At 37.0% G+C, this 23,527-nt stretch overlaps 1 protein-coding gene across 2 annotated transcripts in view; it reads right to left on the bottom strand.

The window, feature by feature from the left end:
• Positions 1 to 23,527, bottom strand: part of GRK4 (G protein-coupled receptor kinase 4) — a 45,155-nt gene continuing 21,628 nt past the window's right edge. The window contains exons 9-16 of one of the 2 annotated variants that reach the window (XM_064449035.1): positions 20,810 to 21,000; positions 15,330 to 15,367; positions 12,713 to 12,802; positions 11,963 to 12,171; positions 10,992 to 11,129; positions 10,216 to 10,353; positions 6,417 to 6,539; positions 1 to 4,867 (exon numbers count right to left, since the gene is read on the bottom strand). In XM_064449035.1, the coding sequence (XP_064305105.1) occupies positions 4,814 to 4,867; positions 6,417 to 6,539; positions 10,216 to 10,353; positions 10,992 to 11,129; positions 11,963 to 12,171; positions 12,713 to 12,802; positions 15,330 to 15,367; positions 20,810 to 21,000 (981 nt within the window). In that variant the 3' untranslated portion in view covers positions 1 to 4,813. Of the gene's footprint in view, positions 4,868 to 6,416; positions 6,540 to 10,215; positions 10,354 to 10,983; positions 11,130 to 11,962; positions 12,172 to 12,712; positions 12,803 to 15,329; positions 15,368 to 20,809; positions 21,001 to 23,527 lie in introns of those variants that run through there. The other variant, XR_010372575.1, reaches the window with a different exon arrangement.

Below are 23,527 nucleotides of genomic sequence, written 5' to 3'. Positions count from 1 at the left end.
TACTGACCAAGCCTGTATTCACGTTCATAGTGTTATCATACAGTAAATGTGTTAATGAAAAACAGCCCATCCCGATAAGTCTGTCTTTTCACACATAAATGTAAGTAGAAATCAAGATTCAGATGATGAGATAAGGTATCGGTTGAGCAAATACAACAGAGCTAGGGCACTTTTTCCTGGATCTGATAATCTTACATTTGTAAAGAACTTACAACATGTAATACATATTTTCTGCTTCAACAAATTGATTTTTTTTAAATTACAATTTTTATCTATCCCGCTACCATGATAGACATGGTAAATAAATCACATTAGACAGTAATACATGTGGTTGAGATATGTGGCAGTGTTTTGCTTTTATTTCAGGAATTACAACGCTAGAACATCCAGGAAAACAGCTCGTACAAGAACAGTGCAGTGGTTTGGAGATACTGGAACTAACACATCACATTTAACAGTCAGCTTCGCTGTACTTGGAAACAATTCTTGTGTTTTGGACACATATGGAACATGAGAAAAGCTGCCTAGATCTCATGTAAAAAACTTAAGTTACACCATAAGAACAATTATGAAATAATAATCATAAAAAAATAATTGTACATTCAGCAGAAGAGACATCATTATCACCAAAATGAGCCAGGCAGGCAATTCAAATCAAAGTAACCATGAATTTAGCTTAAAGATGCTTCCCATTTTTAAATTTTAATTCCATTTTTTCTGTACTTTCTGAAGAGAAGTATTTTCTGAAAATCTATACTAAAGTGAAGGCTATCATTCCACTGCTAAATTAATGTAATACTAAATTGTAAACCAAAGCAAAATAATACTAGTTGTTTGACTTATTTTAGTAACTTGTAAACAAGTATTCCTTGTTTATACAGATAGCAATGAGAAATTTCTTACATCAGTTTTGTTTGAAAAATTATTGAAGTGCATTCTAAAAAATTTATTTTTAGTTGTTTTTAATAGCTTCTATCATTGATTTCTCAAATTAGACATGATTTAATTCTGAAATAGAGATAATTCTCTTTCATAATCTAAACCCTTCTCGTTTACTGTTTTAAGAATGATTTGGGAAAAAAAGACATACAACATCTTCTATTGAAGGCTAAGATCCTTCCAATAGTGCTCTCCATTACGGAAATACCACAGGTTTTTTTTTCCTATTATCATACAGTAATTATTTTTAAGTGCTCATTTTTTCAGCCGAGACTGTTTTATTGTTGTTATAATCCAGAAACATAACACCATCTCTATCATGAACACTACATCTGTGGAAAAAAAAAAGCTAAGCATTTTTTTTTTTAGAAAGAGAACAACCCTAAGGCACAAAGATTCTGTTCTGTTGGTCACAACATTCAAAAGCATTAAGTAAACCGATAAGACATGGGTACATTGTTTCACAGTTTCTGAATTTTAAGCTAAATATATTGATTCATGAGGTATGCACAAGGAGACATTAAGGCTTACATACACAAATGCTTGGAAACACAAGCCACAGAAAAGAAGGGTTGATCTCATTCAAGTAACTACACGGAATTCCACAGATCTTTCCCTATCTTGCACCCATAGAATAAAGCAGTTGCACTGATGGGCTGTATCACTGCTATTAAAGCCTTCTAACACATGGATCTAGAATCTGAATTCATGGAGGTATAATGAAGTCATACTGAATGATAAGAATTTACATTGGCTTTTTTTTAACAACAACAACAAAAAAAGCGCCCAAAACCTAGAACAGCTTCATGGAAATAAAAGGCTACATAATCAGTATACACAACCTGCTGCCTTCCCCCTTCTTTGTCTCAGTTGTGTCCTGCAAAAATCAAGAGCCAAGTTCACCAAAATATTTTGCTTTCAGGTGTTCTCCCCTCTCCTTACACCTTCCCCACTTTCAAAATGCATCTCCAATCTACTAATACTCCAGTAAAGACATTTAACCAATGTTGGTCACCTTAGATTAAGCAGCATAACATCTTAATCTCTGTGTACCGTATAAGGAAAGTTATGCTGATCTTTACAGTTTCTTGTCCTCTAATTCATTAGGGTATTCACATTAGATAATATCTAGTCATTACTTTGTGATTGTGTTTCTAGCCAAAAGGGATAAATTTATGATAGAAAAATGCCATCTTGAGCCTACTGGGGCAGGGGGGGAACAACACCAAGCAAAAGACCAAAACCAACAGAATTTAGGTTCTAATCCTGCAAATGTGTAGTTACTCAAAACCAATTCAACATTATTATTCAGAACATAAGAAAAAAACTTGTGAAATGAAACTAACTAAAGCTTCATAAAAACGAAAAAATGCTCCATTTTTTTGCATGGCTGGAGTTCCTTGTCCAAAGAACTAGATTTATAAATAACCACTTCTTAGAAACAACTTCTGTTTTCTCTTCATCTAATCTTTTTTCTTCACAGATCCCTGCAGAAGAAATATTAAGTCTCAGCACTCCAAAATAGAAGAGTTGATTTTTTTTTTGACGTTAAGATCCCTCCCCCTCCAATATGGAAAGAAAATCTGAAATACATGATAAATAGAATTTCAGAATTTTTTTTGTTTAAGCCAGTTCCTGTATTTTCTTCATACTCAGCTTGTGTCCATGGTATTCTTGCCCAAATTTCTAGTTGCTCTAAGCAGGCATTAAATCCAGACTGTCACCCCATATGTCTCGTGTTAATATGGTCACCTTTGCCTCAGAACAGCAAACCTAAGATCTTAAAAAATTAAACCCTTTAATCAGAGAAACATGGTCACTTCTCCAACCAGGTAGGTATTTATAAAATGCTTTTGTTACTTCCCTATTCTTCCCTTCCCATCTTTTTAGAGTCCTTCTATTATTGTGGCACATAATAAAAAGGGTCAGGTCAGACCATGCCAGCTCATTGTCTCACACATAATGGTTCCAGCCAATACCCTTACTTCAGATATTTCTCTTTCTGTCAAGCCTCCCATCCTTCATTATTGCGTCAGCATATCTTCCAGTAATTCATTCAAACTCTCCCTCTGTCAATTTCTCCCTGTGTACTTTGTATGACAGTCATTTTGCTGTCCTCTGTGCTGTTTTAGACATCTTTAAAAATGCACTGAAAACACAGGAGAAGTGTTTCATTCCTCATTCCTGTGGCACAGTGGCCAAGAGGAACAATTTCAGATAGACACCAGCTTGGGCCCAGCAGGATTCTGTATCACACTGGTTTTCCAACTTTTTTCAAATTCTAACCAATTAAAACATTTGTCACTAGACAAAATACCATGAATTAAAACCTAACGATGGGTCTGCGTATCAAATGTCTTGTGAGTTTCTCAGAAGCAGCTTAAGTTTCTTCCAGCGGGTCTGTGGATCACAAGCAGAAACCTATTTGAGGTGGGGGGATATTCAGTTGCTCTGTGTGTATAATATGTTTGTGGTCTGGTTGGCGCCCTAGAGATTTGAGAGGAAAAAGTATGCATGCTCAGTGGAGACAAATCTTCAGAATACAGAACAAAATATGTAACAAAAGTCCTATCTCCAACTCCAACAGCATTCTGCTGTATTTCAAGTCCCTAACTCAAATTTTGAAAACAGAAAGGCTTTTAATGAAATGTGTTCCCTGAATTCATTCTCATACAGATTATTTGGTAAAGATTCTGGTAAAACTATTGAAGGCTGGCATACATTGAGTCCAGAAGACTGGAAGTTTTCAAGCTTTCAAGCAGCTGGAAACAGTTTTACTAGTGAACATCAGGTAATCGTAACTAAAACTTCAATACCAGCTCTGCATCTGCATCAAGCAATCATTACAGGTAGGTTTTAATGTTTAAGCTTGTAAAGGTTATAAGGAAAGATTATTTACATAACTAAATTTGATACTTGATATTTGATGTCCTTGCCTCAGTAGCAGTGATCACTGTCAACCCCACGACATCGTGTATTACAACATAATAAGCAGAGAGGAGGTTAGTAAGAAGAGCCCACGCTTCTTTTTTTTTAAATCCATTATAAAACTGTAACATCCTACATGGAGTTGTAAACAATTTCATTTACAGAAAAAAAAAATAAAAAGGTGTCCCCACAGGTAAAAAGAAATACTTTTAGTAAAGAGAAAGTAGTCAAAATATAGTTCTAAAATTTTGGCATAGGTCTACTTGTGTTGTCCATGCCAAGAAACTGTATGGAGGGGATGTGTAAGATGGGTAAAAAGGAGAAGAGTGGGGTAATACCATTTGGTACAGGATTAAGCTAAATGTTCAGGATTCTCTGTACATAGAAACACAGCAAGACATTCTACAGAGCCAGATAGTAAAGAGCAATTCGTAACAGCTGGCCACAGTGCACTGAATTCCTTTTTTCTTAGCAGTTGCTTGAGAGACACATTAGGTAATAGCACTGCCATGCTGCCAGATAATACGGGAAATATTAAATTTATCAGTACAGCAATTTTACTGTTAGGAAAACTGCTAATAAAAGATCTAATGAACAAGACGACTTTTACCAGGAGCATACAAAGTCAAGTTACATTGACGCCATAGATATTATCTCTGTGCTTTAAAATCCTTCTAGTATTTCTAGATTCATTCCACTGGGGGGTGGGGGTGGGGGGGGAGGCGCGTGAAATCAAGATAATCAAATACATACAACACACTCACTCAAATGGCACTCATTGCTTTTTGTACAATTAAGCTTTAGTGAAAATATACATCTTAAAACAACTGAAGTACAAATGTACAAAAATCCTCGAACTCAGATAAAAAATATATATAATACACTTTGCTACAGAGATATCAAATATTTAAAGTTTGCTCATCCTTTCTGATGAGAGTAAAATGATTTAAAGTCTGGAGGACTCCTGCTCATCGTCACTGCAATCAGATTTAAAGCAGACCTGCAAGAGAAGACAAAGAAAGAATTCAGCTGCAGAACTGACACTATTGTTGGTTTGTGTGTTTTATGGGGCACAGAAACCCTGGGAGCGGGGTGGCTTTTTTTTCCAGCACATTTTACTCCATACTAACTAAATGCTTTGGGAATATTAAAGGAAACCACAACCTGACCCAAATTTCCAGTCATTAAAGTTCCATTTAACCTTAAGATCTTTCCTTCTTTTAACTTCACAGGACAATTAACTGCAGTCTTATTACTTCAAAACCAACTAAAGGCTCTCAGGCCATATTAATTTTTTTAGGACTCTCTCTCAATACATAGAACCATATCTTGGGACAGTATGAACCCTGCTGATTCAGCTTGAAAAGGCTACAGTAAAACACAAGCTTTAACTTTAGCTAAGCGAGACTATTAGTACACTTAACCATTCTTTCTATTCCATTACGGTAAGTGGGGAGAAAGTGAATTTGAAAAGGTGAACTAAAAATGACAGTACTCATACATTCCATTAGCATCATACCATTTTAGAGAGGTGAATTACCAGCTGAGGACAAAAAAATATCATCATGCAATTTTAATACATGGCCCTGTTGTGGCTACTTAATGATATACTCCTAGCAATTTTTAAATTCCATTTCTGCTTGAAAGCAAAAGTAATTTCTATAGAAGTGTTCTCTACTGGAATATACTTAAGCTTCTCAAGATAATTCCACTCTAAGTGCAGGCATACTGAGCAAGCAGAATTGTGTACAACATCTTCAGGTGAAAACCTTTACAAATAGCCTATTTCTAACTACCTATAAAGAAGCACAATATGCTACGTGTCTCTTAGGTGGTAAATACTCAATTCATATACTTCTAAACATATACACATAACTTCTACTCTTTAGTAAAAGAAAAGGCCATGCATTATCAGAAGCCATGTGAACGTATATTATGTTGCTGTTTGGTAAAGGCATTAAAATACCTAAGATATTTTAACACTTGTTTTTTGATGCTTCTTCACACTCATTAATTTAGGGGATATTTTTACTTATTTGCTTAATACACTAGAATGATTGATTGGGAGCCCAACTTTCTAAAGGCACAAGTCCTAGGAGTTGCATTGTTCCACCACACTCACTTCTGAGTTCAGTAGCCAATTTTATTTAAGTTTATACAGAGGGGGCCTCAATCATCTCTGAATTCATCTCCCCAGAAGTTTTCTTAAAAACTGGCAAAACAGATAAGGAGGAAGACCCAAATTAATATATTTAGGAAAGATCTATAGCACAGCTGTTAACAGCACACACTACCTTTTCTCCAGGTAACAGCTGGCAGACACTAGAGGTAGACAGAATGCTGAGGGAGGAAAAGACTCCTGGAGTTATAGGGATTGCTACAGTTTCTGAAATGCAGTGCAGGGGCAAAGCCATAATAAACCAGATCTCATTAGTTTCAATATTCAGCAAACAACTTGGTTTTACTATCACAAAAGAATATTAAAAAAATGGAACGGATGTTAAAATCTTACTGGTAATTTTCTTAGGAAAGAAAGGAAATCCCCTTACCTCTCCACTAAAAAGTCTGTGAAAGAAGCCTCTCTTTGGTTTAGGAGCCCTCTCTCTGTCTGGTGACACAGTACCATCAGTTTCATACGCATTGATATCTTCAAAGCATCCCGTTTCAATCATCTTTGGAATATAGGAGATATAAATGAAAAATCCATACAAGCCTCTCAAACAGGTTCCATGTATTATTTATTTACTTTGCCTGGGTGCTCCTAAAAAATTACATATTCATCAGCCAAACTACACTACTTGCAGAGCTCCATGAAGGAAAGCACAAAGTCTACATTAACTTTCCTGCACATCCAGTGAACTAAAAGAATAGCAGTGAGAGCACTATCATGCGGTTAAGTACTCAGATGCTCCTGTGCTTTGGTAAGGCATTTCTTCTGCTTATTGCATCATGGGCAGAAGTTTTTAGAACCAGAAATTGATTTTTCCTTTCATCTATTCTGCTCATTTCAGAGTAGTCTAGGCTAACAAATGTAGTATCTCTAGATCCTGGACTGAACTTAATAAACATGTCATTGAGTAGGAGAAATGATTATCCTATGCAGAGTATGAGTACCTATAGCATATGGGGACACTTTTTACAAAGGGGACAAACGCACCCAGAGAAAAAGCTGCTGATGTCTGACCACAGTAATTCACACATCATTCCAGTGTTTTGGGCAACTGTCTATCAAAACACAACATATACCATAATTAAAAATAAGGCAATGAGATAGAGAAGACAATACTTCATGAAAAAAAGATATAATGAAGACAGGTCTTCGGAGTAAATCAAGGGATTTTGAAATAATCTGTTTCTGTACACAGAAAACAAAAGAATTAAAAATATAATTACCAGGTGCAGAAAGAAAAGCAGAAAGAGTACGTGCCAAAACGTAATGAACAGGCGTGGTCAGAAGGGGGAGAGTGGCTGATGCTCACATGCTGTTGGCTTTTATCTGTGAGTGCCACTGATACACATCTATCTTGATGACCATGCAACCAAATGAGTATACCTCTTAGAGGGAGAGAAGGCATAAAAGAAGAAATGTGGTCTGCTTTTGTTGTAAACCATGACAATAGGTAACGTATGGGAGGGGAATAAAAGGGAATGCACTTTTTTTCTCTAACTTGTTCGGAAATTGCTCACCTTTTGCGTTCAAGCTTTAAATAAAATTAAAAAGCCATGCTGGGAAAGAAACTACACTAGTAGGATTCAAGACAATGCTAATTTCAGATAGTTATGAACAACTTATAATAGGGGGAAGGCATTCATAACAAGAACTACAATTTAAAATAATTATTACTGAGTGTTCTTCCTGAAATAATAAAGATTTGAATTTCCTAAATATAGACTGAACTACTTGCAGAGGTAGCAAAATCCTGGTATTCTATGCAGAATACTAGAATACTTATTCACTGGGCAGATGAAATAGCTTTAAGAGAAAGTCTGACTCAACCGATGTTGAACTGTTCTGAAACCTCAGAAAAGGTGAATCTGCAGTTCTCTATTACTATGTCACTTGAATACTCCATTGCTATACAGGCGTAATACACAAACAGCACACACTGCACCTATTTGCTTTTGAATACTTTGAATAGCATTCTATCCCTCTCCTATAAACAGCAATGTTGAATAACGGGAGAGAAGAACAAGGAAAACGTGGTCATAGTGTTGCTAAATACTGTTCTGTAGGCTGTATCTACGATGTTGTGAGGTATGCAGGGAAAAGATTAGGAAGCCCAAGGCCCAGCTGGAACTTAAACTGGCTGCCACCGTTAAAGATAACAAAAAGTGTTTTTATAAATACATCAGTGACAAAAGGAGGGCCAGGGAGAATCTCCCTCCTTTGTTGGATGCGGAAGGTAACCTTGCCAGAAAAGATGAGGAGAAGGCTGAGGTACTTAATGCTTTCTTTGCCTCAGTCTTTAATAGACTGGTCATTCTCGGGGTTGTCAGGCCCCTGTGCTGGGAGATGGAGCTAGTATGCAGAATGAAGTCCCAGTTGTTGAAGAGGTGGCAGTCACCGACCTGCTCCTGCACCTGGTTGTTCACAAGTCCATGGGGCCGGATGGGATCCACCCAAGGATACTGAGGGAGCTGGCAGAGGAGCTCGCCAAGCCACCGTCCATCATTTATCAGCAGTCCTGGTCAACCGGGGAGGTCCCAGATGACTGGAAACTAGCGAATGTGATGGCCCACTACAAGAAGGGTCTGAAGGAGGATCCGGGGAACTACAGGCCTGTCAGCCTGACCTCGGTGCCGGGAAAGGTCATGGAGCAGACCATCTTGAATGCCATTACACAGCACATGTGGGACACCCAGGGGATCGGGCTCAGCCAGCAGGGGTTTATGAAAAGGGAGGTCCTGCCTCACTAATCTGGTCTCTTTCTATGATAAGGTGACCCACTTAGTGGATGAGGGGAAGGCTGTAGACATTGTTTACTTGGACTTAAGTAAGGTCTTTGACACCGTCTCCCACAGCATTCTCCTGGAGAAGCTGGCTGCTCACGGCTTGGACAAGTACACTCTGCACTGGGTTAAGAACTGGCTGGACGGCCGAGCCCAGAGAGTGGTGGTGAATGGCGTCAAATCCAGTTGGCGGCCGGTCACGAGTGGTGTTCCCCAGGGCTCAGTGCTGGGGCTGGTGCTGTTCAATATCTTCATTGATGATCTGGATGAGGGGATTGAGTGCACCCTGAGTAAGCTTGCAGATGACACCCAGCTGGGTGGATGTGTCAATCTGCTGGAGGGCAGGAAGGCCCTACAGAGGGACCTGGACAGGCTGGATTGTTGGGCCAGAGCCAACGGTATGAGATTCAACACAGCCAAGTGCCGGGTCCTGCCCTTGGGTCACAACATCCCCATGCAACGCTACAGGCTTGGGGAGGAGTGGCTGGAGAGCTGCCTGGAGGAAAAGGACCTGGGGGTGTTGGTTGGCAGCCAGCTGAACATGAGCCAGCAGTGTGCTCACGTGGCCAAGAAGGCCAGCAGCATCCTGGCTTGTATCAGGAATAGTATGGCCAGCAGGACCAGGGAGGTGATCCTGCCCCTGTACTCGGCACTGGTGAGGCCGCACCTCGAGTACTGTGTTCAGTTTTGGGCCCCTCGGTACAAGAAGGACATTGAGGTGCTGGAGCGTGTCCAGAGAAGGACAACAAAGTTGGTGAAGGGTCTGGAGAGCAGGTCTTATGAGGAGTGGCTGAGGGAATTGGGTTGTTTAGTCTGGAGAAGAGGAGGCTGAGGGGAGACCTTATCGCTCTCTACAACAACCTGAAAGGAGGTTGTAGTGAGGCGGGGGTTGGTCTCTTCTCCCTAGTAACAAGCAATAGGACAAGAGGAAATGGCCTCAAGCTGCACCAGGGGAAGTTTAGGTTGGATATTAGGAAAATCTTCTTCACCGAAAGGGTTGTCAAACATTGGAACAGGCTGCCCAGGGAGGTGGTAGAGTCTCCATCCCTGGAGGTATTTAAAAGACGGGTAGATGTGGTGCTTGAGGATACGGTTTAGAGGTGGACTTGGCAGTGATAGGTTAGCGGTTGGACTTGATCTCAAGGGTCTTTTCCAACCTTAACAATTCAATGATTCTGTGACAAGATGCCAGATTCTATTTATGCAAATTTATCATAGATGTCAGTTTTTAGCAAGTTGTTTACGTTTTGGGAAAAACTTTTTTCTGAAGTCTCTCAGCAAAGAAGTCTGAAGCAGAAACTTCTTTAGATGTCAGAGAGAGGTGATACTATAATTATATCCCTTCTAAATCCTCTATATTGCTGTGCTAAAGAAAATCTTTTATGAAATATACAATACCTCATTTTGCCAAGGGATTGAGACACAACCCGTTACAAATTTGGAATAGAAGTCATCGTCTGTAGTATCCAGGTTCACTCCTTTTACTGTTGAGAACTGCTCTATATCCAGGACATCTTTACAATATACGGCACGTGGCTGCAGTACAATACAAGATTGCTTCATTAAAGTTTTGGTCTCTCATTTTGGTTTTTTTTTGTGTGTTGGTTTCCCCCGCCGCCCCCCCCCCCCCCCCCCTTGCTAGATGAGGAAAGGGTGAGCAAAATGCCTGCAATTTTATATTTCACATTGCTGATCACCAAATTATACTATACTACAAAACAGAAACGCAAAACTTAAAAAAACACTCTTGCCATAAGGCACCTGAGCAATTTCATCCATCCATCCTGCAAGTAACAGAAAACGAACACCAAAACCAGAAACAGCATGCAACTTCTTTGGATTTCTTAATGGTTGTCATAATTCACTCATCTTCTGTCACCCTCTTCTCAACTCCATAGCAGTTTCTTGAAAACTAATCTTCATGCTAGGGAGGCAGACTTTTAAGGACTAAGAAATCAGCTACAAAGCTCCCTAGAGCAATACCACTGTTGTAAATTGTTTTGTGATCTCGGATGAAATGTCACAAAACAACTAGCCATCAATAGCTATAATGGCATTCTCCTGCCAACTTAACTAACTTTAAAGGTTCCTCTGGAGTTCACATGATTGCTGACATAGAATTAAGACAGTTCTTGCCTTTTTAGATACTAATCAAATCTGTCTCACCTACTTACATCTGGCAAGAACGGAGGTTCTAGCATGTTAGCTTCCAGCCTCTTGAAGTTAATATTCTTGAAAATAGGATGTTGCTTTACAATAGCAGCTCCATCTTCACTGCAACCCAGTCGTTCCACTGGATTTTTAGTAAGTAACTGCAAAGATATGGAAAAAATGCTGATCCAGTGATATAATCCCACAATTTAAAAAAAAAAAAAATCTATATCCAATGTCTTTCAATAGCTTTACTTTTCTACTTGGCCTTTTGTTAGATGAAATTTATCATGGTATCAAAATAAACTTGAAATCCAAACGACAACATTCAGGGAGCAAAAAGATTTTCAGTAGACAAAAGAAACCCTGAAGGCAGACCATTTGAAAATTATACCCAAAGTTATATGAAAATATTTTAATCGATGCCTTGCTAAACAGATTTTACACTACAGACTCTGCAGTAGACTTTACTTTCAGGGAATAGAGACTTACTTTTTTTTTCCAGTGGGCTTAAATAATGCACATATTTTGCAAAAACTAGTAAAGAAAACTTTTGAAGCTTTCTGCATAGACGTGCTTCTTACTAAATTTAAGAAATGCAAAATTAAAAAAAAAAAGCTGTTGTCTCATACATACTCTTTTAGGCAAGGAAACTAGTATACTACTTTGACATTTCTCCCCATAGAGCATCAAAGTTGAGCATGCTATTGTATGCTCTGTCTATGATGACATGTGGTCCAAGGAGTACGGGATCTTTTCATTTATGTAATGAAAAAAATCAATTTATGCGGCCTTCCTTCATCTTGAAAAAAGTTCTGCATACTCAAAGTTTGATAATTGAACAATTCATGGCCAATCACAAACTTCCATCTTAACCAAAGAAAGATTTAAGAACTCCAGCTTTGAAAAATTTTCAGTAGAAGATGTTAAAATAGTTAATCTGTTAAAAAGGGTTAGAAATTTAATTTTCAAACCTCTATGTCTCTTCACCCACCATCCTGCAGATCGATTTTGCCTCCTCTGAGAACTTCTCTGAATATGTTTCCTGGTCTTCCTTTACTCTCCGGTCAATCTCATCCCGTTTGACCCTTTCCTTATGCTTCCTGAATGGTGACTGTCCTTCAATCATTTCATAAATCAAGCACCCAAGACCCCACCAATCCGGGCTGAATGTATACTTTTCATTTTTGAGCACTTCTGGAGCTACAAAACAAAAACAAAGAACTCCCCATGACAATTCACTTTAATTAAATGTTGCAAAAACTCTCAGGCACTTTTTTGGCTCTGTGCAGAGATCGTTGCATAACTCCTCTGTACTTTGAAGAAACATTAATTTCTACAGGAAGGAGTCATGTTTCTATCCAAGAGAAGCACTTAAATTCTTTAACACTTAAGATCAGTATTGCTTACAAACCAAAAATGATTTTTTTCCAAACCATGGAAAGAAATTTATTGTCATAGTAATTTGTCTGTTTACCTGTGACCCTAAATCTCTTTGAACCTCAGAAAAAAATTTGGTGCTTTCTTAAATTTCTACCTAAAGCTAGAATTTCCAGAGTAAAGTTTTCAAGTTTATCAGTAGGCTTAAAATTGACTACTAACATCTACAACCACATAACCTTTCCTCCCACAAAATGTCTAGTAACTAATCCAGACCAAATACAGTTCTTTGGACAAGTCATTCCTTTGTCCGCAGAAACAAATTTTCTGGTAAAGCATAACTAGTATAGGATTCTTTACATACCCATGTAACCAACAGTCCCAACCCGTCCTCGGACTGTTTCTCCTTCTGGAATCTGGACAGCTAATCCAAGATCGGAAATTCTTATATGTCCTGTTTATGTTAAAATAAATTATACATAGTCAGCAAATAATATCACCACTTTTAAAAACAAAAAATTTCTGTAGCATTCCTCATCAAAAAAGTCACCCCAAAACATTAAGACCTTCATACGCTCATAGCACTAGGGTTATTTAACTTAACTAGAAAGCAGTGATTAATCATTATTCAATCCTCCCTTAAATACATAAAGGAAGAAATGCACAGATCTAACATAGGCATCTGATCTAACACAGATCAGATTTCCTGAAGGTCATACAAAATAAATTGCTGTTAAGTACTCTAATTCCTAGCTTTGGCATAGGCTCCTACTCTAGGACGAATAGAAATGATGAATGCTCATTTCAAATTCTGTGTCTACATATCAGACACTTGTATTTTTCCGTTCTGTATTCCTGCCACAAACACATAGCTTTCTGATTTCGTAACAAAATATCAGAATTTACTCCATTTATTCCAAATATGAGAAAACTGTAGCCTTTACTGAGACATCAGGTTTTCCTCTAACAAAGCACCCTAATAATGCTAAGCTCGAGTAACTGGAATTGCTATCCCTACTCCCACCCCAAAAGAACAGTAGCCTAGACATAACCTACTTATTATTTATATTGTAACATGCTAGTTCAATATTAGGGTTTCCCCCTTCTCATGAATCAGTCTAATGTAGATAACTTCAGCTTCTATTTCATTTTATAACCTGAACTTCTCAAGCTGACTAACTTTTGTATTATATGTGGCATTTACACTAGTATCTATTAAAGTAGTAGTAGTCTGGTAGAAGATTATGATTTATCATGAAAAACACTGCTCAGATGGGGAAACAGTCCAAGAAGGGCACTAGGAATAGGTTCATCTCACCCTGTCTTACACTTCCATGGACAGATACAGTTCTTTGCTGGACAGACTCAACAGCAAATGATTCAAGACAATTCAAGGCAAGAACTGTATTGACATGATTCCAATCTAAAAATACGTAATGTACTTTATTAATAAAAATATAAAAGGCTAGACAGAAGGACAATTAGATTTTCAACTCAGTTTTAAAGCAGAAAATTGCCAATAATTTGTAGTAGAAAGATTCAGGGGAAAAACAAAACAAAAAACACTTATTTCTAATACTGGATATAAGGACAAGACACTGTCATTTACAAAAACATCACAGATTCACAGAATAATTCAGGCTGGAAGGGACTTCAGAAGGTCTCTAGGACAACCTGCTGAGCAAGCGTCAGCCCAAAGTGTTCAAGGCTTTCTAAATTCCTGTCTAGAAAGCCTCCAAGAGCGGAGGTAGCCTGTTCCAATGCCCAAGTGTCCTTTGGCATATATTCTCTGTCATTCAAAAAGATCTACAGCATCAATATTAGTCAAAAGCATATTAATTTCTTATTTACATGTGATAGATTACCAAGGGGTGGGGAGAGAGAATGGGGAAAGTCTAGTGCCACTCTGTATACTGGTTGAAAATAACTAAATGCTCTTGAGCAGCAAATGCATTTTAAATACATTCAGATGCTTTTCTATTCCCTGACATTTGATGAGCCCCTTCTCAAGTGCAGGATCTGAGCTCCTGAAGCGATTTTCTCATTAGTCCCCTCTGCTCCCTGGAACAAGATCAGAATATCCCTGGCAGAGAGAAAGCATTCTAGTGCAGTCCTGCAAGGCCACATTTTTCCTCAAAGAAGCCTTCAGCTTTTGCAAGACATTGCTGGAGAGAAAATTAAAGAATGCATTTGATGTCTAGCAAAGCTTTAGCTATTGGAAGGTGATTCTCCCAAGCATCACCTTTTTAGAAATTTATCCGTCAGAACAAGCTGACTTTAAAAAAAATATTTTGCTAATTACTTCAAAGGCAGTTTTTCCTTAACTAAAATACTCAGCAGTTACAAGAAGAGTATTCATACACAGTTTAGAAAGTAATCGCTGCACATGTTCTACAGTGAATTAAAAAGATTCTGATAAATTTCAAAGTCATTGAAGAAAATTAATTTGGCTTTTGAAAAACAAAACACTACAAACACTTCTTCATATTGTTTGTATTTGCTTGATTCCTTCCAGCCACATATGCATCAGTGACCATCAGCTCTGTTTTAGTTGAAATGTTAAAACAGAGATGCTTCAGATTTCTTTTTTTCTTTATTGCTTATAGTTTATTAAGTAAAATTCTGGCCCCACATCTAACAGATCATGTTTCCATAGTCAAAGAAAAGACAGAGAACAAATCCATAAAAAAATTTTAGCTACCTTGAATCAAGGGGTAACGGGGAGAAGGAGGAGCAAAAGGGGAAAAGTAGCCATTTTAAGGTGGGAAATTGACCCCTCAAACATCATTCCTGTCATCCTGCAAAAACCCAGTATTTTCCCCTGCATATTAAAAAGCAAGGTCAGTTTTTTCTTTACTAACCAAAGTTCGCATTTGTCAGTCAGGTCCCTTTTATTATGAAGAAATCCCTTTGATTTCTGGCACAGTATTAATTAGATTTGTTATTCCCAATTTCAAAGTTAACTTTAATATTTTACTTACCACAGTCATCAAGGAGTATATTCTCAGGCTTCAAGTCTCTACAAATAAAACAGAATAGAAATGTGAATTATACGAATGTAAAATTATTAGCCATCATCAAGTGCAACTGAGGCAACATAAGACTTCTTGGTTCTGATTAAAGTGATTTTTCCACTTTCTACCTACATAAAAAAAAACCAGTTTTGAGGTTGAGGACCTGTAATACAAATAGTTTAGCCATAGAACTCGAGATCCATTTCTTCCCATCTCTGTAATCCATTTATATTAACAATAAATATTTCACAGATGAGAAATTTCCTCTACACAACACTAAAATCCTAATATGAAAGAACCAGCTACTTACCTAGATTTGTGCTCACAAGTGAAAAACATTTCTCTTGAGAGTATCAGCTATGCAGCTCCACAATGGTAAAACACACCAGTGCTTGCTGCAGTTTGATGCTGACCCCTTGCTATATCAGATAATCAACAAAGAGTAATATTCCCAAGACTAAGCATAGGCTTAATATCATGCATTCAGATTCCATTCATTTAATTTGGACGTGCAGCTTCTAAAGCTTACTAGACACTTGTATCTAGTTAGGATTCTTTGCAATCAACTTTCTAAGAGTCTCTACTACTTTTCTGTAAACATTGAAGTTTCACATGAAACATTTTTTAGCTATTAAATGCTAGAAAGACTCAGGAAATAGCAAAAAGTGTAATTAATTCAGTGTTGCACTTCTGCATTTTATAGGCATCTTCTTGAACATTTTTACTTTAAGAACAAAAGAAGAAACTCAATGGGATACTTGGATTTTCCACCCCCACCAAGAAAAACTTGGGGAATCAGAAGCTGTTCAGAGGTTACTTGTAGTATTTCTCCTCTAGCAGATTCTACTGAGAACATACATTTTAAAATAAATATATGCATAGAATGTTGTATAAAATATATAATATATAGAATTGTGATATGTATCAGAAAGTATGTGGACCAAAATACAGTCTTTAGATTTATTGCACCATTGATATTGTCAGGCCAGAAACAGACAAGCAAAAAATCAGTACTTGGCTAAAGATTCAGTTATTAATGGAATAGATTACTAAAAACAATATGTACATATACCCATATATGTACAGTTATGACAATAACAGTTATTCATATACAAGCAGAAGACTGAATAATGTTAAAGAAACAATTATAGGAAGACTCTAGAATTTACATTCAAAATGGGAGAAATATACACACACATTTGTTCACCAAGAACTCTGTATGTTTTTTTCCCCCCAAATATTGATAAATTGATGCTCTGAAATACATGTATTCAGGTTAAAGTTTCATTATTTCGTGAGACTAACTGTGTAAAGAAGTCAGCAAGACACTTCCCTCTTAATACTTTTAAGTCTAGACAGTCCCCATAATGTTAATCATTTGACATTAGATGAGATTAGATATGAAATTACAATACCAGAGAAACTAGGAGAGATCATAGTAAAAAACAAAAAAACCCCAAGTAAACAAAAACAACAAACAAAACCTCCATACCAGACCAAAAGATCAGAGTAAAAAACCCAAAAAACCAGAAACCTCCACACCAATACCAAAAAAGAAAATTCAGCTCAAAATTTAGGTAGAAGCACATCTACTTCAGAGCATGTAATATATGCTCAGGTTAACTCAAGTAAACAAGTTTAAAGAGTTGCACCTCCAAGAAGGCTGAATAAAGCTCAACCTAAAATTTAATACTTAGTAGCAACATCTACTGCTTATTAGAAGCTAATTCTGTTCCCACATGATTTAGGTCAGTCAATAGTAAAACTTGTCTCTAGCCAAAATTCCAGCTCTTTAATGCTATTAGTTTCTAGGCCTAGCCATTTGCAAAGAATTCAGCTTTTGGAAGCATTCAGCTATAAAATCTAGCTCCAAGATGCTAGCTTTGGGGTATCAGCCTTCTCCTGCTTCCCTTCCTCCACCACAACAGAGGCCAAAGTCACGGTTTCTGTTGGAATACACAGATGCTAGTCCTGCGCTGCATAACAGGCTACTTGAGCTGAAAACTGAGCTGAAAATGAGAGCTAGCAATGCAATTCTAGCAACAGAGGCAGCAGCTTTCCTTTACAAAGCAGAGAAAGGCTGGAGGACTGCAAAGCTCACAAAACTAAGAGGTTCATTAAAGAGAGTCAGATAAAAATTATATATTTATTTTAAATTGGGCTAAACAAGCACTGGTCTATTTTTGCTATCGCTTACACCAGCCTTTCTACAGAGAAAATTTCTGGATAAAAATCCTTTGGGGGATTTCACTGTGAAGATGTCTATTCTGAGCATAGGTGTGTGGCAGGCAAGAAGCTACCTGGTTTATCCACTACAGCTTCAACAGGTCTTTGAGCCTGGTCTTTGACCTTCTAGGCACACTGAGTGGTGCTATGGGCACCTACACGAGTTTGTGAGGAAAATCTAGGTATCCAAGCAGCTTATCTGATAAAACACCCTACCATCCTTGAGAAGTCTGGTAACTCCTGCAGGAAAACTCCAGCAACTAAGTCCCTTTTGGAGAGCAGGCACTTGTTCCCCACTCTGTCTTATGCAAATCCTGACTTTGCTCTACTAAGTATTACCAGGCTTGTTATGTAGCAGATGGATGGGTAGCTCTGCTACTGCCTGTTCCTGTCTGTTTGCTTATTTTTCTGATGTCAGCAACATATGGCAAGTTATAGATAGTTTCACAAGCTCCCATTGAACAAGCAAAGTGGCTCAATCGCTATCACAGGGAAATGCGGGCCCTCCTTCCAGCTCTGCACCTGTTCTTTTAATCCAGTGGGAACCCCACTAACAAAACAGCACAACTGACTCCAGGACCCTACAGACAGCACTAACGCCACTGCTTGAAATTCAGTCATAACTGGTATAAAGACGCATAAAACACAAATCGGTGTTAACAGAGAGGAAAGTTAGGCCTAGTTTTCCACTTTATGAGGCATGTGGTGACACATCCCAAACATAATAAATTTTGACATAACTGACTTACATTAAAATTGCTATTCTAGAACTGGACAAACTGACAAGATGAACTGATTTTACTGCTATCTGCTGACACCCGTCTGCACCAAGGTCTTCTATTTTCAGAAGTTCTGAATCTCCCTTCTTCCACTGCCTCTACAGTACACTTTGCTGTGAATATACAGATGGATAGCCACAGAAACACGTTCTCAGGAAAGTATAACAGTACATTGCAGAATTAAAGTCCGTTTAACAGTTTAAGCTATTTGTCTAAAAAGAGAGTTTAAGAGAGTTCACAACTCCTCCTTTAAAGCTGGAAAACAAACGCAGTAACAGATCTTGAGATATGGCAACAAAAAAAAACCCTAGGTCCAATTTCAGAAATTCAGTGGTCCCACCAGTATTAAATGCTTTCAAATGACAGCAAATTAAGAAAAACACTCCTTCTGTATTTTCTTGCCCTGGAGAATGAAAAATATTAGTTACCATAATTCAGAAAAATAAATCCTTGGATCAGTGAAAATGTGCTTCATTATGTTCTCCTCCCCCCCCGTAACATTAAGACTGGAGATTGCCAGCATAACTTCTATGGTAAGAATAAAATAATTATAGCCAATTTCCCAAGCTTTCTGTTTCACTAATCAAATATAATCACTGCATTGCTGCTTAAATGCATTTCCATTAAGATGCCTGACAGAATTTTGATTGTGTAACATATCACTGTAATTGGTGACATTCTGAAGACTCCTGCGACCACTTGTTTGGCTTCTTGACTTGAAAACTGTAAAATTTACAGCTATGCTCCTAAATGCATGGCACAAAAAGAAACATGGGAAAAAAACAACTCAAGACCATCAAGAAAAAAACTACCATTAACAAAAGAGAAGAAACAAGACTTTGTTTTACAAAAAGTTGGTCATTCGATGCTAAAAAGCGCAGGACTGAAAGTGATTCTACACAGAGTGAAAATTATCCATTTTCTAGTTCTACTACTCGGCCGTAGTTGAGCTGACACAGTATAATTAGAGTCTCTTTTCATCTGTTTACATACTGGGCAGGAACTCCCTTAGTATGTTCTATACTGAATTGTTTAAATAATGCCTTCAGGTATTATAAATGAATTTAAGCCCTTCTTTTTCCTCCGAGCATACAAATTATTCAGTTACTAACACATGTACAGGTAACTGTCTCTTGGTCCTTCATTTTGTTACAAAAAATAACTCCCATTCTTTTAATTAAGAGGCAATTTTGCTCAGAGTTGGCTGTGAAACTAATTTTTCCTTGCTCATAAATTTAAGGCCATGCAAATTCTTAATAAATGGAAACTGATTATGTAATAGCACAAAACAAGGCAGAGATCTAGACACCAAGGCCGCTCCAGTAGAAACCACAACCACTCCAAGACCTGGAATTACAGACAGAGAACACTAGGATTTGACATATATGTTTGAAGGTCATCTTGTAGGCACATAGCTAAGAAGCTGGGCTTAAACACAAGGGCTGTGGGTTTTTTTGTTGCTTTTGTTTTCTTTGGAGGGTTTCATTGTTGTTTTGTATTTTAAACAACCAGTTTTGTTTTCACTGGGGCAATGTGAAATGATGGACTTGTAGCTGATCCATATGAGGAGAATGATGAGTAAAACCATCCATCCTTGCTTCCCTCCTACACGCATGCCAAAACACACGTTACAAGATTGGCCAAATTCTTTAGGAAACCACATACAACAACCAGCATAAGCCTGATTTACTCTGTGGTTCTGCCACTTTCTGCTGTGTGCATGTTAGTCTTTTCCTTCCCCAATATAGAAGACTAAGACTAATCTTCCTTGAAAACAAGTGGTACTTGATGTTACACACCAGGAAGAGACAGAAAGCATTCTTGGTCCACCACTAAGTTTGTTTTCCTTGTTCTGTAATACTAATGCATGCCAGAGGTTAAATGATGCACGTAGACAGGCAGAAAAGAGAAGTAAGATCATGCAATCTCAGTTACAATGCATCATCTGACAGTTTCATTAATTCAAAAGCAACAGGAAGAACCTGAAATAAAAACAGAATAAAGAGGGCAATATGGATTATAACTGACTTTTTACACCTGTGGGTGTAACAAGCAATGCTGCAATGGACTTCTATAGCCTCCTGTGAACTTCTACTTTAAAGTGGGCAGGTATACAATCCCATGCTCTGAAAACTTATTTATTTGAATTACTAATGAATTTGCTTTGTAAATCACAATTTACTACAATTTACAAACAAACCTTGAATCAACTTTATAATGTTTTAGAATATAGCAAGCATCTAGACCTAAATTAACAGTAAGACGACAAATAAGATCAGTAACTCTGAAGGACATGCCATGAAAAGGACAACCAAACAAATTTTTTTGCTCTTTTACTATGAAGTTGAAATACAAACTTGTCTTAGTAGAAAACAATTAATACATTTAATGCTGAACAGACATGGAAAATTCAAGGTACAAGTGACCGTAGATAACACTTACCTGTAAACAATTCTCTCCTTCTGCAAATCCTCCAGACCGCAGCACAGTTCTGCAGCATAGAAAATAGCCCTTTCTTCATCAAAGCCAGGATTTCCCATGTTATATATGTGAAACTTCAAATCCCCTCCATTCATTATGGTTAATACTAAACACAGGGCATCTTTCGTCTCATATGTATAGGATAAACTAACCTAAAAATGGGGCAGGGGGAGAAGACGACCATTATTCATTCATAAACCCCAATAAAATTCACAGCTTTTTTTTTTTTCCCCCAATACAAGAAACATATTAATCCTTTAAGACAAAAAAGAACAAAACAGCCACGTAGAGAATCACTCCCATCCAGTACTTGAGGACACAAAGGAATTCACACTAGTTTGCATATATACACAAACCTTACATCACCATACAAAAGTTTAGTGACATATCTCTTTAGACACCATAGACCTCCATCCAGACAATAAATTTATTGATGATGCCCCTCAACTGCTCGTTATCTATTTACTCTTTGTAAAGATAACATGTGCATACACCTTGTTTTATTAATACCTTAGGAATTATGCATTGTCAGATCATCTTCTTGAACTTCTACAAGACTCAAAGTTGCCCTACATTAGATAAACTGAAAAAGTTATTTAAGATCAAATGTGTAGTTTCTATTTCTCCCCCTGCCTCCCCAAATAACTGCATATTTCCCTGGCTTAGAAATTGCCAACAGTAAAGGGGTAGTATAGCTCTTTATAGTCTTTCTTCTCACTTTATGTGGAATGAGGTGCTGATAAGGAAGGAAGAACACCATATCTTTTGTTTCCTTCAGGTTTTAGGTAAATGTTTTTCAAGTGCATTCCAAGTTCTAAAGCCGACTTGTGAATTTAAAAAAAAAATAAATTTTAAAACACAGTAACATACTGCAGAATTTAACATAAGTTGTTTAAGTTACAAACTCAGTTTGAATGGGAAAAAGCTATGCTATGCTGATGATCATCTGGCAGGATCTTCAAAATTACCTAGAGAAATTAACTAACTTGTACTGAAAGCAATGGGATTTAAACATACTTACCTAATGTAAGCTAAGTATAAGTTAGGTAAAAATCAGTAGGATTTTTTTGACTCAATAAATACATTTTTCAATGTAGCACAAGTACATAAAGGCCATAACTCAGTAAAAACTTCAAACTCTTTCTTCAGAAGCATAAATAAATCCAATACTAAATAATAAAATGAAATAATAAATAAATCACCAACTCAGGGCAAGGGTTCCTGTTTGGTGGTTTTAAACTGATCTGTTCAGCTATTAATGACTTCACTTGTGAGACAGGCATAACAAATTATCTACCCGCTTCCAACCCAGTATTACCGCAGATCCTAGATCTAGATCTTCTCTGTTGCATAAAAAAAAAAATTGGATGGCAAGAGGAAAATAACTTCTACTCAGACCTATAAAGTGATTTCAAATTCAATTTTGATCGGTTATTGATTTATAATATGTACATCTCTTGAAAGAATATTACTCAAAAATTGAAGTGTCACTCTTATCTCTTATATCTCTACAGCTAGAAATTTCTGGATCAATTCAGGTAATTTCCGGATTCAATGTCAATCAATTCAAGCCCATGAGCGTTGTGAGAAAACAACATTAGCATATTAATACAAAAACATTATTTTTAATAATTTTAAATATATTAATGTATCTGGCCAGCAGGTTCTTAATTTTTCTTCTAGCTGGCAGTATTCTACAGGGGGAGATTTAATGCATAAACCTTATCAGAAAATACATACATATATAATTTATACATGTATATATTTGTTTATAAATAACATCCACTACCCTCTAACACAGGTACTTCAAAATCCTCTCTGAACAGCAATACAAAATCAGTAAATGCATTTTTAAAAAAAGCAAAATGCATTTTAAATTAACATTTACATGACAACTATTCAATGAAAAGATAAACATTGCCTGCAGGAACGTTTACCCGCATTACTTAGAATGATCTCTGATCATCGTAAGTTATTTTATTGCTTAGTAATTAGAGCTACTAGGAGACCATAATTTAAGTTATAGAATCTGGCTAAAGTATCAAGACTTTCATTCTGTGGAATTTCTATTAAAAAGTTATATTAATTGTTTCACATTCAAGATACATCTTTAAGCCTTAATACAGAGCAAAGCAATATAACTACCCAAAATCAATATACTATTCAAATTTCATGTTTATCTTGAAACGTATAAGCAATAGAGTAACAAATGCTATGAAAATAGCTAAGGATATAAAAACTCTACTATTAGAAGTCACAGAATTGCAGGATATGCAACTTCTAACTGCAACTAAATGACAGACTGTCATGAAGTCACCCCCTTTCTAAGCGTATTTATGAATGACTTTCAAAAAATAAATTAGACATCAGCATTAATGAAAAGAAAATAGGTGTATGGGAGGGAAGAAAGGGGTAAGAAGAAAACAGAGGGCAAAGCATTGGAATAAGGGAGAAGAGAAACAGAAGGAAAAAAATAGGATTGAATAAAGTATATGGAATATCCTCTTTATTAAACATAGGCAAGCATAATCATAGGCTGTAGCAGAAATTAAACTTGAATAATCACTTAAATTCAAGTACTACAGAATAATCTATTCACCTTTAAACAGAAGACAAAGATTCAGTGGCATCAGCATCCTGAAATACAACCTACTGTTTTGATTGTGAGAAATAAAGCAG

The sequence above is a fragment of the Phalacrocorax carbo genome, chromosome 4 (genome assembly GCF_963921805.1).
Source record: "Phalacrocorax carbo chromosome 4, bPhaCar2.1, whole genome shotgun sequence".
In the NCBI taxonomy this organism is placed as follows: domain Eukaryota; kingdom Metazoa; phylum Chordata; class Aves; order Suliformes; family Phalacrocoracidae; genus Phalacrocorax; species Phalacrocorax carbo.
The sequence above is the reverse complement of the archived record's forward strand: the minus strand, read 5'-3'. Positions and strand labels throughout refer to the sequence as shown.